General features: G+C 43.7%; 1 protein-coding gene across 2 annotated transcripts in view; it reads right to left on the bottom strand.

Annotated features, from left to right (window-relative positions):
• The window catches only part of CPED1 (cadherin like and PC-esterase domain containing 1), a 265,135-nt gene that overhangs the window by 201,374 nt on the left and 43,254 nt on the right, over positions 1–20,507 (bottom strand). Inside the window, exons 3-6 of one of the 2 annotated variants that reach the window (XM_083182819.1) lie at positions 18,835–18,929; positions 12,924–12,999; positions 8,424–8,520; positions 6,566–6,719 (exon numbers count right to left, since the gene is read on the bottom strand). In XM_083182819.1, the coding sequence (XP_083038945.1) occupies positions 6,566–6,719; positions 8,424–8,520; positions 12,924–12,999; positions 18,835–18,929 (422 nt within the window). The remainder of the gene's footprint in view (positions 1–6,565; positions 6,720–8,423; positions 8,521–12,923; positions 13,000–18,834; positions 18,930–20,507) is intronic. The other variant, XM_083182820.1, reaches the window with a different exon arrangement.

The raw sequence follows: 20,507 nt of genomic DNA, 5'->3' as shown, positions 1-20,507 counted from the left end.
GTGCCTTTTCATGTGTTACTGTATAATCTACATAGGTCTCAAATTGCCTATTTATGTGATTCTATTATTATATTATTTCATTTCATATTATATTATTATTTATCCATTTACTCCAAACTTTATTAAATTTATTTATCGTGTTCCTGTGAATGTGTACATATTTTTCGTGTATAACTGTGTATTCAACCAGCCTTTTCCAACCTTCAAACTCGGGGCCCTTGTCTGCCAGCCAGGTCCTGGCAATCATAACCTTGGCCAGGGCACATAGATTACTGATTAAGGGATGATCCTCTCTTCCTGTATTTCCTTCCCCCATCATACTCAGTAGACAGCATCTAGGCGTCAGGCTCTCTCTATTGACCCCCAGATCAACCAAAGCTTGTTTTACTTTCTCCCAGAAATCCTGCACAACTGGACACTCCCAAATCAGGTGATAGAATGAGCCCTCCGCTCTTTGGCACTTTGGGCACTTGTCCGAGGCCCTTCCACCAAACTTCCTGAGTCTTAACATCGTTAGGTATGCCCTATGTATCACAAACAATTGTACTTGTTGTACTCTAGTTGAGTTTGTCGTTTTATTTATTGAAGACAATGCTCTGGCCCATTCATCGCTCGCTATTGGTCCTATATCATTCTCCCATTTTCCCCTCAGGACACCCAAGTCTCCCCCCTCCGACTGTATTAGATGATTATATATCCTTGATGTCAATTTTGATTTATTTACCGATTTAAGCAATTTCTTTATTGGGGATGTCCCAAACTCTGGAGGATTTCCCAGAAACTGGGACTCCAACGCACTTCTCAGTTGAAGGTATCTGAAGAAGTGCGTTGTAGGCACTGCGAACTCCTCCTGTAGTTGCCCAAATAGTTTAAGTATTCCCCCCTCATAAAGCTGGCTCAACATGGTTACCCCATACTGTTCCCATACCTTGGAGATTTGAAGATACCTTAGCTCTTTCATTCCCTGGGGGTCATTTAAGGGATGTTCTAAATCTACTTCAGTAAATTTCATCAACTTATTAGTTTCTCTCCATACTTTCACCGCTTGTACCACCACTGGTGCATCCCCCTTCTTCAGTCGACCCTTTAATAGTTTATGCAAAGGGGTGGTCCCACTCTCACTCTGTGCTACCACCGCCCCTGCCCCCTCATTCATACAGTTAGGGCCCATCCAATCTGCAAGCAGTGTCAACTGACTTGCCATATAGTATAGTTTAAAATTAGGCAACGCCAGTCCCCCCTCATCCCTCCCTCTCATCAATGTCTGTAATCGAATCTTGGGGCGTGCATTGTTCCAAATGAAGGTGGAAAGCATACTATTTATTTTTCAAAAGAAGGGGTCTGGCACATATTGTGGGGCCTGTTGCAATACGTACAGGAACTTGGGGAGCACAATCATTTTTATCATGTTGACTCTGCCTGTGCTAGTTAATGGTAATTTCTGCCATATTTTAATTTTTTTGTTTAGGTAGGATATTAATGGATCCAAATTCAGCGTCTTGAACTCGGCGGGATCCCGGGATATCCATATCCCCAAATATTTAAATGATTGTACCCACTTAAGTGGTGTATCCACTAGTGGGGTTCCGGAGTCCCCCGGTCTCACTGACAAGACGCTGGATTTGTTTCAATTTACTCTAAACCCGGAGTGGTCCCTGAATCTCCTGATCTCCTCCATCACTATTGGGCCTGCCCTCTCACCATTGGACAAAAATAACAGTAAATCGTCAGCGTATAGTGCCACTGTGTCTGTTATAATACCCGTCTTAAATCCCACTATTTCTGAATGTCCCCGCAGGATACAAGCCAAGGGCTCGATGGCCAATGCGAACAGGGACGGTGACAGAGGGCACCCCTGTCTCGTCCCTCTATAGAGTGCAAATGGGTTTGACACGTGCCCATTTATGGCCATTCCACAATCTCTTTCTTAAAGGCTGACATTGATACATGAGGGTACCATTAAACCTGTGTGTTTACCAGAAATCACTCCGCCTGAAAATTTTCCATCAAATTAAAAAACTGACATCTGTGACACAGTTAATCCACAGCACTATGGGCAAATGTAAATGTCCAAATAATGAACTTGCATTTAGGGGTGATTCAGGATCACTCGGTGTGATCTGAATTCAGCCCCAGCCCCGATTGTTGGGGTTCAAGCATGCATATTTCTGCACACTGAATGGCTTCAGAGCGTTACACACTCAGCGGGCCGATCGTTGCAGGGAGGGGGGTGGGCCGGGGGCAGGATCGGCACTGGGGCAGGGGAATGCCCAGCATTTCATGGGCATCACCGTGAAATTCTGGTGTGTTCCCCCTGGGAACGAGGGCGTGCCAATGCCTGCCGGGGGCAGACAGCTTACGTCACATGATGTCAGCGTCCTCACCAAATTCGGAGATGTGCAGGCAAGATAAAGGTAAGTACAAGCTTACTTTTATCTACGATGGGGAAGCAAAAACATCCCATGGTGAGCAACCATAAAATGTTTTTTCTTCTGTTAGGCCCACCGAGAGGATGTGTTCTCTTACACATCCCCTCGCATTGTACTGAGGGGATTCAGCAGAGGGGGGGATGTTAGGCCATGTGGCAGCCGGCATTTAACAGCCCCTTAGTGCAAATGTTTAATTGATAAGAAACACAGATATAATTGAAGCTGATTGCTGTGTGTGTGGTGATTGTGTGATTTTCCAAGGATTGCACTTGTCATGCGTGGTGCATCAAAACTGGAATGGTGCATCATACTGTGTTATTTCATTTTTGGGGTAAATGTAATTTTATTGAATTTTCAAAAAGGTACGTGGGGGTTTGCGCATATGCATGTAACATGTGCAGAGAGCATTGCTTTTCCTCGCCGGAAAAAAAGCCACCCTCGCCGTAGAAAACAGCCTCGTCACAGCATTGAATACCACCCATTGTATACAATATAGTCATAATTTGCTTGTCTGCACCATCTATTTTTTCTTGCGACACGATCCCACGTGGCGCACATTACCATTGCAACACTGCGATTTATGCTTAATTTTCTTCCGATTTTGACTATGTAGTCAAAATTGGAAGCTCAAATCGCACTGTGTGTATGCACCTTAAGGGGCTTCAGTGACAACAAAATGATGTGCACAATGTCTGTCAGCTAATCAGAATTAGATTTGTATAATTTATGTTTCAGCTAAGAAAGAACATTGGGTTTATTGTTACATATCTATTTTACATTATTCTGACATACAGTACATATATATATTGTTGTATTTATCTGGAGAACAATGTGCAATATACAGAGTCAAAACCTTTCCTGACAGAGACACCTTGTGGTCACAAAGCTTTGTTTCATTGCACTTCCAGTATAACAGTTAAACACCGCACTGAGCTTATTTTGTCATATTACAACATTTATTTACAGTTTAAAATGAGAGGATAAAGTACTGTAAGTAACAAGGCACAAAGGGGTGAGGTACAGCAGCTTCTCCAGGGTTAGGGGTCAGGGTGCCTATAGGCACAATAGCAATGGCAGCCATCCTCTGCTTAATTGTATTATATTCATTGTTTGGCTCTATGTTCGCATTGGATGAATGGCAATTTATGATATGATGCTGGGCGTTCCCCTGCCCCAGTGCCGATCCTGCCCCCGGCCCACCCCCCTCCCTGCAACGATCGACCCGCTGAGTGTGTAACGCTCTGAATCCATTCAGTGTGCAGAAATATGCATGCTTGAACCCCAACAATCAGGGCTGGGGCTGAATTCAGATCACACCGAGTGATCCTGAATCACCCCTAAATGCAAGTTCATTATTTGTGCATGTCCATCTCATTTAAACTCAACTCAAGGGGGAGTATGGACCAGTACAGTGTTTGGACTGATGGTACTAAAACAAGCATCCAAGTACGACTATTTTTAGGCATCTGACTAGATGTGTTCGACCACTGCTATACCAAAGCCCCTGCCTAGAGGTGCCACACCTCTAGGCAGGGGCTTTGGTATAGCAGTGGTCGAACACATCTAGTCAGATGCCTAAAAATAGTCGTCAGTGTCTAGATCGACAGTAACACAAGATTGACACAAGCAAAAGGTTGACAGGAACGTGGTCGAGAGTGACAAGGTTGACACAAGGTTTTCATGGGTGTTTTTTTATCTATGTGGAAATAGTTGGACATGGACATCGTATAAGTGTACCGCTGCACTCGGTGCACTATGTTATTCTCCCTCTATGTCCCATTGGATGGTGGATAAGTGGAATAGCCACCCATCACAGGTGGTAGAGTTAAATACAGTAGAACAATTTAAACATGCTTGGGATAGGCATATTGATATCCTTACGAAAAAATAAGGATCAAATATGGTTTGAGGTAACATGTTTAAAAAAGGGGCAGACTAGATGGGCCAAGTGGTTCTTATCTGCCGTCACATTCTAGATTTCTATGGTAAAGTATGAAAAAATTGATGCACAATAGAAGTTATTGCATGTCTATCAGAGTGCAGGTACTGTATATCGCTACAAGACAGGTACGGGCTCAAGACTACACCATGTAGCAGGACGCATCTACAGGCAACTAGGAAGATGGAAAAAGATGCTGTCAGGGAAACAGAAGCGCCATCTTCTCTGCACTATGGGCAGCAGCATCAGTCACACACCTTGTTCCAGCCCCGCTTCATTTATAGTTGCATGCATTTTTTGTGCAGAACTAAACTGGCTAAGTAAGAAGACATTTACATGTGTGTTGTTGTGTTTCATGTACCTCAAGCAATGTCCAACTCGAAAATAGCAGTTCTTCTGCATTATGCATACAACAGGTACAGAAATGTGTATATTTTATTACAGTTAATTTATAGGTTTTGCAGTGAAGTCTAAAGAGAGCAGAGTAATGGTGGATAATCCACATCACTGGGCCTATTAACATATTGCTATCAGGGCTAGTGAGTAGAGAGTGATAAACATCCAGTCAATCAGCTCCTGTCATATGACATGCTGGATTAGAAAAATGACAGGTCGGAGCTGATTGGCTGGTTGTTTATCACTCTCTACTTTATCACTTGTTGAATCTTGATACATCTGGCCCTTAATAATCTGCCTCTGGCCCCATGATAGCATAGATATTCAGACTGGTATTTTAGATGTATATGTGAAAGCTGTATTATCTTGTTTGTAGAAAAAGACCCTAAAGTATGGCATACATTACTAGCTGCTATGGAAACATACTTAAACATAGGGATCATTTCATATAGGGCAGCCATCAGGTGGGGACTGTGGGGAGTCCAGTCCCTGGCCCAGACAGAAAGGCAGGGACTTCAGCCCTGGGGCCAGGCTGAAAGGTATAAAAAGGAAAGGAGTCTAACAAGTATAATTTGTCATAAACAAAGTTCATATTTCCCTTGAAACAATGTAAATATAGAGTAGTGCAGGCAATGCTGCAGACAGCGTAGGTCTTACCAAACATGGCAGGGTTTTGAGAAGTGAGGGAGGTCTTGCCTGTTTTGTCAGTTCCAGGCCCTATAAGTTCTGGTGGCAGCCCTAATATCATGCAAGCACTGCTACATGGTCCGAGGGTTGGGTCTAGGTCTTCTATCACCACCTACAAGAATTTTTGGAGTGACTGTCCTTCCCCAATCGTTAGGCACAAGATTCCACATACTATATATATGAACATTAGATTAAATATTATACACATATTTATCATGCCAAGGCTCATAACAAACATACTGTACATGTAGACTTATGAATTAGATCCCAATTTTCTGAAAGTTTGTGGAAGAGGGCTTGCTACAAATACATGTCTGATGGGTCATCTACGTTAAAGGACTGGTAAAGCCTCCTAAGGAAATCCAATCCTTAACAGAAAATATATGTCCCTGCCTAGTCTAACAGTTGTGCCCTGAGTAAATAACACTGGTTACCTCAAAGCTGCAGAATTTCATTAGATGGGCAGCCAGGGTTGCAAGGTTGGAACATCTACCTCATGTCCACCCTCTGGGGCATAGCCACAGCTAGATTAAGGGAACTAAAGAGAAAAGCATCAGCAACACCTGTCTGTTGGCTAAGACAAGAAAATGGCTCTGGAGACTAGATGGGGTATATTTAGTAAGGTTTCTAATAGCTGTGCTGGTTTCCCATAGCAACCAATCAGATTCCATCTATCCTTTTCTAGGATGTAATAGAGAATTGATAGATATCATCTGATTGGTTGCTATGGGTAACATTACCTATTTTAATTTTTAGAAGCTTTAGTAAATTTATCCTGAAGGGAGAAGATGGGAGTAGAAGGGCTGTGGGGCAGGAGCAGGGGGACCATGAATCACTGTGGAGAAGGAGGAGAGATAACTGGAAAGAGAATTATCTTCCTCGAGACACTGCCAGCTGCACTGTGCCCTCAATGCTGTGGTGCCCCCATTTGCCCGCTCAGTTTGAATGGCCCTTCAGCCAGTCCTGCATAGTATTTCTTGTTCATACAGGAATTATAGTGACATCTAACAGACTATGATCTATACTTACAGCTGTCCGAAACAGTGATGCTATTAACTAATATAAAGAATAGAATGTCATTTATTTTTATCAGTGGAACAATAAAGATCTGTACCTTTATTGAAACAAATGGTTTCTTGGGCTGTCTCTGAACCATTGCGATAGAATGAATAAACGCTCGGAGTGGTGATAGAGATGTGATTAGCACAAATGTCCTGATCCGTGGAGTATCTGGAGATGAATGATGCTGGTGGATGAATTTTACATTTCTGTAACATTGAAGGTCACATAAAAAAATGTATTAGCATGCATCAATATTTCATGTTTATGAAAAAAATAATGTGTAATGTTAATTAGATATCACATTTAAAAATAAATCAATATAAATACCTTACAATATGAGTGGTAAAAAGACACTACTAAAAGCTAGAAAGGAGTTAGAGCCAGCAGACAGAACTTAGGTGATTGAAATGTGCAAAATGGCAAATGTCTGTTTAATTGCATATTTATCTATTCTACCAAAATGTCCGGGGACAACAGACCACCACCCCTGATTCCCATCACTTCCCCAGCGAAGTGGTCGGTTTGTGAGTTTCATTGCACAAATTGAGAAGAATGGAGTCATTGTCATCTCGCATTCGCTGCACAATGCAATAACTCAAAGCAATGTACAATGGGCGCAAATATGTGATTCATAGATATAAAAAAGCTTCCCCAACTAAATCTCTGTTTTCACTTTGGTATCCTCCTGGTTCAGACAAACTAATCAAGGTGCCAACAGACAAACACCAGGTGGCCAAGTATTACAATTGCATTTCTATTTTACATACTATATTAATGCAATATTTTTATATATTTAGGGAGACACTGGGGCTTATAGTTCATGGGTTCTTCAAGCCTGCGTGACATTGGCCTCGCCTCCACTTTTTATTGAACATTTTCATCTCCAGGCCCATTAGGCCCTTAAATCCAGCCGTGAGGGTGCCAAGCAGAAGAGGGTTGAGCACAAGGGCCCTTATTCTGATCTGTGCGGCCGGAGCCGCATACGTTGCTCCGGCCGCACAAACCAATCCCCGCCTACAATACGGATCGCCACGGCCGTCCGTACGCGGACGGCTGGCGATCCGCATGAAAATGGTGGGGCGTACGCCTCCACCATGGTGGGAGCTGCCCCCTGCATTCGATGGTCGGCGACCATCGAAGGCAGGGCCGCACGCTCCACCAGCTCCCGCAAGCTTAGACCACACGGACAATCGTCCGTGTGAAAGCTTGTATGGGGGCGGCGAGCTGACATCCGGCGATGTCAGCTTTCCGCCCCCATCACTGGCGTCATAGCCTCATTACCATGCATACGCCCCGCGTTTGCATGGGAACGCCCATGAAACGCTGGGCGTATGCATAGGGTAATGAGGCTATTAAGCCCCTCACGCCCCTATACGCCCCCTTTGCGGCGTATATATTTTTTGTGCGGCGATTTCCCCTGCACATGCGCAGAGTGACCTCTGCGCATGTGCAGAGTGAAAACATCGGCGGTACGGCCGCACGCGGGCCGTACCGCCGAGATCAGAATAAGGGCCAAAGTGCCCGGGCCTCACTTATTTGTCAGGGATGAATAACCAAGCTCCCAAGAACTTGCAGCCAAGCCCCCCTTGGCAAGTGTGAAAGTGTGAAGAGTAAATGTAAAAAACTGAGCTCCACTCAAAAAGCTTGAAGCCCGAGTGCTCAGAGCTTGGACAGATGTCTGCTAGTGTGGGATAGAAAAGTAGAAAATCCATCAAAAAAGCTGCAACCAGCAACTGCTATGTGCTTCGCCCAAAGAAAAGTGTGGAGACAAATGAATAAAATACTTTCAGCATAACTTTTGCATCACTTGTTATGTTGGAATTTTTTATGCAATTTTGTCCAACTCCAAATGACTTCCAAATGGAGTAACACCTAGCTACATACTGTATACAAAATGATTCAATACTTACAAAGATGTGTCGGGTAAGTGGTTAATGTCCCAAGTTCTTACATTGGAGAAGTTTTCCCTTTCTGGATAGGTTGTACATATTGAAAGATTTTTGAGTTCTACAGAAACAGAAATACAAGGAAATTTTTTTTTTTTAAATCTAATATTAATTGTATGGATCCCACCGGCTTCTTCTTAGAGGTCTGGAATTGTTACTGGTACACTGCCCCTTGCCACCAGACATCAGCTTTACAAGAGATTACAACATAAGGCATGGTATGAGTTTAGGTGCACTCACTGCTTGGATCCACAAACATTAGTTTGACACTGGTAAGATCATGGCAGTATAGGAAATCTGCAGAAGTCTTAATAGTAAGGGGCAGAACAGCAAAGGGGACCTAGCAAAAATATTTACCAGAGTTCCCTATAAATGATTGCCTGCAATGTCTCCACTTGTCCCCTTCAGAAGGTTTTATTATATGTACTGTACCTCCTAAAATGGATGAGTAATTAATGATGTTTGTATTTTCATGCACTGTAAGTTGGGGGGGTCAGACAGAGCCGTCAGTGACTTATCAGACTGAAGGTTACTCATTTGCAGAGTAGCTGTTCTCCAGCCAGATACATAATAAGGCCACCACACTCCTGTGATATTGTAACCAATTCAACCCTGTATAGTAATGTCATACAATTGTATCCTTTACGGTCTGTTAGCAGAATAGTTCTAGATCCCTATTGTTTGCTTTCCATACCTGCTACATTTCAGATTATTCTATAATAATAATATTTTATATAATAAAAGGCTAAGCTGGCCATACATCTACAGATGATTGTCAGATCTGGCTGGTTGGAACAAAAACCTGCTTCTCTCCTAAGTATTGAGTGTTGTGCGCCCAAGCAGTCACTAGATGGCGCCTCAGGGACTGTTGTGTTGTTCCCTCATTTTCACAGAATGGTAACAGTCATTAATATTGGTAAAACTGGGTTAGTAAAAATTTGATATGTTAATATTTTAAACATTCATGTCTTGAATTATCAGTTTGAGATTCATTCAGAGACCTACTTTATAACTGTGCATGTGCAGAAGCTGATGCCACCCAAAGTGCCCCAAAAGCTGCATCATTATTGAATGCAATGGGCATTGTTCCAGAAAATTAAGGTGTGTTGGCCTCATTTTCTCAAGGTGCCAAACACGGTGCGATGGCACTTTGCGATGTGATGCGCGCTCCCACGGGCATCGCATCGCACAGTACAAAAAGTATGTGATGCACATACTTTTTGTACTGCCTTCTGATCGCATCGCATGCAAAACGCATGCAAAACGCATGCGATGCGATCCAGCCCATAACGGGTTTGATAATCGCACCGTGTATGGGCACCTTAAGCATGCAGAAAACCGTGGATAGGTTCTTGTACGCAGCTTTACTGGTTACAGCAGCATGATTTGATTGGATGTCTTCGGTGTAAGGATTAGCATTTCTGCCTTACAGCAATGTCATGGGTACGCCGGCACTGGCTCCCCCCAAGCCAGGGTGGGGGCTGCTGCGCCATAGTTACGCCACTGCTGACTCCCCCTCCTAGCAGCACAATACATGTCACACTCTTTTTATTCTTAACATATTTTTTGCAATTGTCACACCTTGTATTAGAACCCACGACCTGTTCCACTAAAAATTTTCACACCTTGTATTAGAACCCATGTCCTGTTCCATTAGAAGCAGACACCTTACTGACTGAGCTATTTATATTGCCTCCGGGCAACTGGGACAAACTTATGCCACTGGCACTGTGTACACTTTACCATTTGTAGTTGGAGTCCACATGGATGTTAAAGTATGAAAAGGTCACAAAGATTTAAGAAATTATGTCAACCTTTTCATGTGTCAACCATTCCCATGTTGACATTTGCTTGTGTCTACCTTATGTCAATGTAGACCTTGTGCATGTTAAACTTGGGGTGTCAACCTGTCGACTGTCTATCTAGACAGTTTTGTCCCATCATCTGGATACAGTGCACACAGCAAGCTTGTGCATAACATCCACCTCTGAATCAGCTACAATGTTTTTCCAGGATACATTGTTCTGAGCAGTCTATAAAATACTAGATGTATATTTTTTAAGAGAATATACAAATACATAATTTTTCAGCAAATAATAAAAGAGGAAAACATTCATACATTACCTTGCATGGGATGACTATTTTAGAGAAAACATGCAATATTTTCTGCTTACCAGCAGATGGCAAGCAAGAGCTTAAAATACGCTGTTCACAGCAAAATGCCTTATTTTATTAAAAAAAAAGTCTGCATCATTCAGGAAAAGTGCTGCTCTGCAGGATCAGCATTGCCAAATTCCAACATACTGTAATGCTGAAACCGACCTTTCATCCTAGTGCTCTAGAGTCATCTCTACATTGCTAGACCAAACATTTATCCCAATATTACATTTAACAATACACAGTAATTATTATATATGCATTGGAATGTTTTGTGTGGTACAGTGCTGTACCTAGAGGTTGGCCAGGATTGCACTCAGCTGCAGTGCTGGTCAAGGGGGTCACCACCTGGTTCAGCCTGTAACTCCTAGTTTGCTCTCAGAAGACCTATTATAAAGCTTTATTATTCATTACACTGAGTTTTGTTTGCACTGTTTAGCAATGTCTGGATTCTTAACAATTATTCGTGGTGCCAGGCTGTCTGTACCTTAGTTCACAGGCCCAATGGCTGTGTTCAGGCACCACATCATAGGTATGTCGGAATCAGTCAAATGGAAATAACCTCTGTACTAAAGACATAGGGTGGAATTCAATGCTCTGATGGCGAGCTATTATTGTGAGCAGCAGTGGCGTAACTATAGCTACGCAGCCCCCGCAGTAGCGGGGGGGCGCAGAGAAATTGGGGCGCCGCTGGGGGGCTGCGGGGCTATAGTTACCCGCGGTCTGCGTCTCTCCCGGCTCTCTGTCGGGACCTGCCTGACCGTCATGGTCCCGGCCGGCTCCTGCTGCAATGAAAACTGACAATTAGAAAATGGCTGCCCCCATACTGCAAACAGTTTTCTGTCTGCAGTATGGGGGCAGCCATTTTCTAAGAGTCAGTTTTCATTGTAGCAGCAGGAGCCGGCCGGGACCGCGACGGTCAGGCAGGTCCCGGCAGAGAGCCGGGCGAGACGCAGACCACGGGTGCAGGTACGGGTAAGAAGGGGGGGGCAGGTTAGGTGTGTGCGGGGGCGCCGAAAAAACGTGCGGCGGGGGGCGCAAAATAGTTACGCCCCTGGCGAGCAGTGCCGATAGCTCGCCATCAGAGTATTCAACTGCCTCCCCTTCATTTGCCGTTTCCACCTCGCTGGTTTCATTCTGCAAGGTGGAAATGGCGAGTGTGGCCATTAAAACGGCGGGGCTCACCACAAAATGCAGCGGATGCGCTGCATTTGTGGTAAACTTCACCGTTTAAGGGGATCCTCGTCATCCTCTCTTGGAGAGGATTTCTCCATTACATTAAATATGGCCAGGGACAGCGAGGTGGTTTGATGGCGATGACGGATTGTTTTTGGCCAGGAAAACCCCTCGCCGGCACACATTGAATACCGCCCATTTAAGTGCGGGGTCGGAGTTTGCCATTTGGGACCTTATCACTGGTAGAATTGGAGAGTGGATGTCAGGAGCTGAATGTTATCATGTGACAGTGGCGGCTGAGCTGAGCTTCTCCCCTGACTTTTGGCACTGGTATTGTTAGTATAGTGTAAGCTCAAATCATTTGGACGTTAACCTGCAGAACGCTGTTTTAAGCATAGTACAAAATAGTATAATATCAACTATTGTGAATGAGCTCACAGACAATGTCTAGGTAGGCAGTCAAAATGTGGACACCAAATGGTCTATATGCACTAGGTGGACATTGAGAAAAGGTTGAGAAAAGTCAACATGGAAAAGATTGACACATGAAAAAGTCAACATGAGTTTTTGCATGTTTTTTGTGTCAATGTTGATACCTGAGCACGTGGACCCCTTCGCTCGCAATGCTTTCGGCCCCTTTACCGTTACCATTCTAAGTTCATTTGGATTTTAAAGCATGAAAAAGTCCAAAGAAATGTTTTAAAATAAAATAATGAAAATAACCTTTTGTCAATTTTGACCTTGTTCATATAGATCTTTTGGCAATGTAGACCTAGTGCATGTCAACCTTAGGTTGACAGGTCACTAGGTCGACACATGCATCAGGTCGACATGGGCTAGGTCAACAGTAAAAGGTTGAAATGGGGTTTTTCATGTTTTTCATATCCCAAATTGACAGTTAACATGGACACTAAAAAAGTGCACCAAGTTCCCTTACATGGCTTGCTGCATTTGCCATGAATTGGGGACGGTGCCTCGCCAGGCTCAGCACACTATTTTATTCTCCCACCACACCCTAGTGGATGGTAGGGCATGAATTTGCAGGACTATTCTGTAACCATGACAGCTGGGAGGTATAGTGCAGGTCTTGTGTCATATCACTGGTGCATTGTGTGTAGTAAGACAGCATACCTGGAAAGAGTGCAGCCACCTCACACATTTCGGCTTTCTTGCACAGTAATTGCTGCAGCTGTGGCAGGATGTCCACCTACAAAAAAATACTGAATGTTACATACCGGATAGAATGTAAAACTGTTTACATTTATTTTTCTCTCATTAAATGTATCTTTATATACTGTAGATGTTTCATTGAATCACATCAGGGGTAAATAATCCTTTGCATGAGAGAATGCCTTGGCTGAACCACTTGTTGATTATCCCCAATGTCTGGCATCACTATCTAATCCATATTCCTTTAATGCTCACTCTCTGTTTCTCTCTTTCTCTACTTTCAGGCTGGACATTTACATGGCAGCAACAAGAAGGTATTTCCTAATGACATCTGGCTTTGTGTACTTAGTGTAATATTTCTAACTATAATAGATTTAGGCTTGTGGAGCATTGGGACCGATTTTCTGGGGGATTATGGTGATACAATGGCAGGTATTCAATGCAGCCAGCGAGGGGGTTAAACAGCGAGGATTGCAGAAAACCAGCGATCCTCGCTGTTTAACCCCCTCACAAGCCGCTCGCCCTATTCAACGTTCTGGGGAAATCCTCGCCGTCCCCCAAACAGCGAGACCCGCAGCTAATGCAGCGACCCGCTGTATTTAGCCGCGAGTCTCGCGTGCTTCTGGCACGGCATTGAATACCCCCCAATGACAGCATGACTTTGCAATCTTATAAATTGTACTGTGGTCTAGACCAGTGATGACTAACCTTGACTCTCCAGCTGTTATTGAACTACACATCCCTGCATTCCCTACATCATGTTTAGCATGGCCAAATAGCAAAATTGTAGCAGTGCATGCTGTGATGTGTAGTTCCATAACAGCTGGAGTATCAAGGTTAGCCATCACTGGTCTAGACCTTTCAGCTCTGGGAAGGTTACTTACAGCCAGACTGTCCGGTGTTCATACCAGGAGACGTACTACTGATGCCATAACCAAATGGACTCTTTAATACCCCTTTGACATTGCTAGGCCGAGTCGGAGCAGGGATCACAATCCCGGGTCTGAACCGGCTCGGACTCGAGTACGGCTCTAAACCCGGGTCGCCCATTATACAGAGGGCAAGCTGTATTTAACCCTTCATATAACCCAGGTCGAATTGCTGGGTTGGGTGACCTAAAACCACACCTCGACCCAGGTCCCTATATCACCAACCCAGCAATAACTCGGGTCCGAGGTGCGATGTGAAAGGAGTATTAGAGGTATGAGCAAGTGCAGTTAGAATACAGCTTGGCATAATATAGTGCATATTGCACTGCAGAGTGGCAGATGTAACAAACACAAATTGGGCTGGACCCTAGCTCACTTGTAAGTGTTAGTAATAAAATGTAGTTGCCAAATGTTTGTGTACTATCATACATGCAACATCCCTTGCATTGCAGCATGTGTTATTCCAGGATAAATCTGTTATTAGATGTGCTTCTGATGATTTGATAACTGCATATTTATGTATAGTAAACAACTGTTAAGAAATAAATTAAATATACTGATGAACACATAGGGCGAGATTCAGCAATAATACCCGGTGCACATCGCCGGCATTCGCATAGTTAATAATCGCATATGCAGTAACATATGCGATTATTAACGCAAAAGCGATGCCCGGCCATGTGCACCGGGTCCTCCCCTCCCTGCCGGAACCCACACTCAGAAGTGGTGCAGGCAGGAGGAAATCACTGGTCCGGGCAGCATAGCAGGAGGCTGCCCGGACACAGGTAAGGGGGGTGCGGCGCGGATCGGCGGGGGGGCGTGCGGGGCGGCGGGGGACGCGAAGGGAAGCCCATAGGCTTCCATGGGGAAATGGGGCTTTGCTGCATATGAAAATGCGGTAAAAACCCCGAAAACTGGGTTTTTACAGCATTTTCAGCTTGCTGAATCTCACCCAATATGTTTATTTTTTCTTGCTATAAGCCCATATTCCGATTTATTACATCTATTTATGTTTAATCTATTTATATATTCTTATTTTAGCCAAAGTTTTACATACAGAAGTAACACCTGCAATAGGTAACAAGACCGCCCCCCGCTTGGTACCCCTCAGCCTGCACTGGTGACCTTTGATTTGCATGCTGCAGGCAAGGTTAGACTGGCCCACAGGGGTACAGAGGAAATGTCCGGTGAGCTTCACTGCTTGGGGCCCCGCTCCTCTTTGGCATTAGCACCGTGCATTAGCATTATTAACACAAAACCAATGTGTAGCTTGTAGGTCCAAACTCATTTGATGGATGCAAAACCAGATGCAAAAAAATTAAGGGTGATTTCTGTAAGGACCTGGGGGAGATTTCTGTCCATCTCTGAATCACCTCCCGCATGATACATACAGTAGCAGCTACAGCCCTGACATCTGATTCAGGAGACTGCCATAAACCTTACTTACCCACTACTGAATCCTGGCCCTGCTAATAGACACAAGGACAGGGATATTCAGCAATATTTAATTGCATATACCTACAGGGAATTACTATTTCTTTAATGAAACAGAATCATGTCCTGTTATTATTTTGTTTAAGCAATTGAGATACATTTATAGAACTGACAGTTTAAGATGCTTTCCATTAGCTTACAACACAGTAATACATTTCATGTTTTAATTATCCCCAGCGCTTCTATCAAACCCTAATCAAAACATTACAGAGAGGTTTCAGAAATATAAAAGCTGACACCTCTATAGTTGAACTTAAACAGGCTCAACTCTGTGTACAGTGTGAAGTTGTGGTGCCAGATGCTGGAATTTTCAGTAGGATTTCATTTACTAGTATAGGTTCAGCCTGATATAAAAACACACTCTAGACTAGACAATAGAAACATTTTATTAAACAACATATTACCATAAAACAAACACTTTCACCTAAGAAGAAACCATATTTTTTTAATAATAACTGCATTTCCCTAGTAGCAGTAACTTTTATCAGAGAAAAGCCCTGGTTTGATTGGGGCAATCAAAAGGGATGTGGAAAGCCGGGCAGGCAGTCGGGATTCCGATTGGTCAGTATACCGAGATCGGAATCCCAACTGCCGGTACTCCGACAGGGGGTGATCGCATCGAATTTCCTGTGGGTTTGCTGCGCTCGCCACAGGTTCGATTCTCCCTCATGGGGGGTTGTGGACATTTAATAACATAATATTTTTTTACATACATTTTAAATGTTATTCAATTTGGATTAGAGCCCTGAAACAAGTAGACTCCAAGTAGACTAAGGGTATTCAATGTCAGAGGCACGGCTGTCGAGCTAGCGCGACAGCCGTGCCCCTGTCCCGTTCTCGCTTACCTCGACTGGAGCTCGGCAGTCGGGATTCAATGTCCCGGCCGCCGAGCGGCGAGAAGGGGGCGTGGCCGCGAGTTGCGGCCGGGAAGTGACGAGCTGCAGCCGGCAGCTCGTCACTTCCCGGCTGTTCTCGGCAGAACGAGCCCGACAGCTAGAGATGTCGGGCTCGTTCTGACAGAAAACCCTGTTCAATGCTGTCGGGGAAGACAGCATTGAATAGGGCCCGTCGAGCATCTCCCCCACGGGAGATGCTCGACGGCGATTGAATCTCCCCCTAAAGCTGGCCATACATCTACAGATCGATAGTCAGATCTGGTTGGTTGGAACAAAAAACCTGGTAATATCTGAGAGACAGTTTTTGGCAGTTTTCCAGCATTTCAGAGCAAATGGTCAACTGTCATTTGCACTCATCCATTACCAGGTTTTTGTTCCAACCAGCCAGATCTGACATGTAATCTGTAGATGTATGGCCAGCTTTATCAGACCCACTTGTTGTGAGCTGAATTGGGTTCCCCGGCCGTTGGTGGGGGTCTGCGCATACACGAATATGCAAACAGATCTGAATCAGGTCATAAGTTTGCTAGGATAATGGTTATAATTACATACGGAAAACGTAAAAAAGAACAGGGGGCAAGAAAATATACGTGAACGTAGGAAAAGTGTGTCTTTAAGTATAACATTTTATTTTCCTGTAAGCAAATTGAATCAGCTCCCATGAAACAGGAATACATTTATTAATACTCAAGGCAAACTTTCGTTGCTTTCTTTTATTACATTTTATTTATATCACTGGAAAACATTGGATCATTATGTTTTTTAAATATCCAAGTAATGCCTTTTTAATGTTTTTTTACTTTGTGTTTATATCATGTAATAAAATTGTAATAACAATGCATAGCTCCCCATATGCATTAATCACAGCTGAGAGGTGATTTATTAGAGAAGCAATGTTCCCATTAGGTAGTACTTGGGGCATACACTGTATACATTCTACCAACAGGACAGGCTTTAAAAAAAGCCTCAAGTACTAGGAGATGATTTATATTAGGTGTGAAGTAAATTTGTCCTGCAGCAGCTCGGGGAGCAGGAGAGTGTTCCTATTCTAGTATTGATCCACTTATAAATCAGGAGGAATCTGTGTTATTTAAAAACCCTATTTGATTTAAGCTGGCCACTGTGTGTCTGAGAAGGTAATTACTATCTAAATTCTCGGATCCAGTGTTGAAATAACCAAGACCAAAAGTTGTTTTATCTCCTAAGTTATAGTGCACTTCTAAGGGCTGGTAGATAAAAGAATTAATTGGGACCTTGAAGTTCCTAATGGACCCGATGTTCAAAAAAGACCATTCCTTCCGACTAATGTGATTACTCCAGTATAATCTGTAGAATACCTTATAATATTATTACATACCTCCAAACTTGTGTCCGGATGAAATAGGGGGCGGGGCGTCCGAAAAGGGGGCGGGGTGTATGCAAATGAGGGCGCGGCTTATGCTAATTAGCCGCGACCTCATTTTCATACGAGAATAGACGCTGTGCGCATGCGCACAGCGTCTATTCTACTAGATTGGGGGGTCTCCCAACTGCCACCCCCCGCAGCGGGACAATGCCTGCCGCGGGTGGGATGTCGGGACAGGACCCGAAAATCGGGACTGTCCCGACGGAATCGTGACAGTTGGGAGGTATGTTATTACTATTTACTACACTGATTATATTTGCTCCTAATAGATTGTCACTAATATTTGTTAATTTTTAATTGTTTAAAAAAAAATTATTTAGGGGGTATTGAATCTGGGATTCCGAATGTCGGAACGTCCCAACAGTCGGAATCCTGGGCTGTTTTCGTTCATTCATTTCATTTGACTGTAACTCGACAGCCGAAATTCAATGTCCTGACTGCTGAGTGTTGGAAAGTCCAAGGTTTGCCGAAAATGGATGCGGATTGGCCGCCAAAACAGATCCAACAGCCCCCCGATTTATTGATTTTAATTACGATTCAGTTACTTATTTTCAGCCAGCGCTGGTATTTCTTTCTTATACCTGGTAGCTTGTAGTATAATGAATGCTGCGATTATAAACATTGTGGTGTTACTGTGTTTATACTGATGCTACTATAGATTATTATGGAAACTAGATATCGTATTGCCTTAACATTGTAGATACTATTAACTAATCTTTATATATAGTAACTTAGTTTCACATAAGTATATTGGTAAAAGTTATTATTTTATAATGTCAGCACCTTTTATATAGTCATGAAAAAAGGGGTGGTATGTAATAACATCTGGGTTCAGTGGCCATGCGGGATGCCGGATGAACTCGGACCTTTTTTTTTTAAAGGAGTAATCCATTTACAAGCCAAAATTATTGCCCCTTTAAAAAAATGTCTGAGTTTGGCCGCTTCCCTTGTCAGAAAAATGTACACTTACAGTATAAATAATTTATGTTAATATTATCGTTTGATTTAGGGAAGATTTATTATTTTGGCTACAAAACCCCGTAACAACCACTGAATAAAAAATCCAGTGATTCGTTGCTTTAATTTGCCTACGGCGTGCTTTCAAAACCCTAGAAAAACTGCAGCTGTAAAAAAAAATTTATACTTACCCTTCTCAGTTGTGGTAATTCAGCAAGTTCTTCCATTTCCTTGCAGTTTGCTTCAATACTTTTATTTGAAGAAATGTAAATCAGGACATGTCTGTCTTAAAACATAAATACAAACCAGTTAGGATGCTATTGAAAATAAGACTGTACCAAAATAATTATGCAGACACAACATTTACCAAATTAAATTGATTCTGATTGGCTCACTAAGCAGCGAATATTGCTTTGGCCCGCCTGCATTCCCACAGGAACGTCCAGTGTTTTTATAGAGACGCTCAGAAAGTGTTGGGCATTCCCAATGTCCAGCACAGTTTCTGCCCCTGGCCCTCCCTTCCCGCAACAAACGGCTCAGCGAGTGTGCAACTAGACAAAGCCTTTTGGTGCCAGGGTTTGCACATGCGCAGAAATCCACAAGCACAAACCATAGGGGCTGGGGCCAAATTCAGATCACATGAATGATCCTGAATAGGCCCCAAAGTACTAGTTTGCAATATGTTAGATCCAATGGCAATAAACATACACTGTTTAATTAAACACGTGTATTTCAATGTAAATTTTGGTGTCCCACTTTACTGTTTATATAGTGTGGTGTATATATACCAAACTAGCATATATTGATTCCTGTAAAAATAATAATCTTGGTACTATACTACACAGCTGTTATATATATATATATATATATATATATATATGTAGCACCACTATCCTAATCTATGTGATTGGATGTCCAAGTGATAGAGAGGGGCAGGTGTAGCTCCCTAAGAGTGGCTATCAACTGAGGAGTGCAAGAGGTCACCGCAGAGGAGTTGGTCTGGTCCCCCTGCGATAGGTCATCGCAGAGAAGCGGGTCTGGCCCCCCCTGGGAGAGGTCATTGCAGAGGAGTGGGTCTATTCACCCCCTGCAAGAGGTCATCACAGAGGAGTGGTTCTGGTCCCTCTGCGAGAGGTCATCGCAGAGGAGTGGGTCTATTCCCCCCCCCCCCCCCCCTGAGAGAGGTCATCGCAGAGGAGTGGGTCTGACCCCCCTGGAGTGGGCCTTACCTCGTGCAAGAGGTCATTGCAGAGGATTGGGTCTGGCCCTCCTGTAAGAGGTAATCTCAGAAGAGTCGGTGTGGCCCCCCTGCAAGAGGTCATCGTAGAGGAGTGGGTCTGCCTCCACTGCAAAAAGTCATCGCAGAGGAGTGGGCCTGGCCCCACTGCGAGAGGTCATTGCAGAGGAGTAGGTTGAGCCACCTGTGAGTGGCTATTACAGAGGAATGGACCTATCACCCTCCAATTGGCTATCACAGAGGAGTGGGTCTAGCCCCCTGTTCGTAGCTTTTACAGAGGAGTGGGTCTAGCCTCTTGCAAGTGGTTAGAGAGGATTGAGTCTAACAATGTCAGTGGTTTTAGGGAGGAGTGGATTTGTCCCCTGTCATTAGCTATAGAGAAAGGCATGGATCTACTGAACTTCAGTAATTAAAGAAAGGAGATGTTTTGGTGGTTCTTCCAAATGTCAGTAGTTATAGAGGAATAAATCTGTACCCATTGGGTCAGTGACAGAAGAGTGATCTGTCCTAGTAGTGGTTACGGAGATATAATGTAGATGGAGAGAGGAGTGGGTCTGCCCCCAGTGGGAAAAGCTCAGTCCCTAGCAGAGAAGAGGATATGTACCCTGCAAGAGGATCTTGCAGTGG

Source organism: Crinia signifera, chromosome 4 (assembly GCF_055691185.1).
Source record: "Crinia signifera chromosome 4, ASM5569118v1, whole genome shotgun sequence".
Taxonomy (NCBI): Eukaryota; Metazoa; Chordata; class Amphibia; order Anura; family Myobatrachidae; genus Crinia; species Crinia signifera.
The sequence above is the reverse complement of the archived record's forward strand: the minus strand, read 5'-3'. Positions and strand labels throughout refer to the sequence as shown.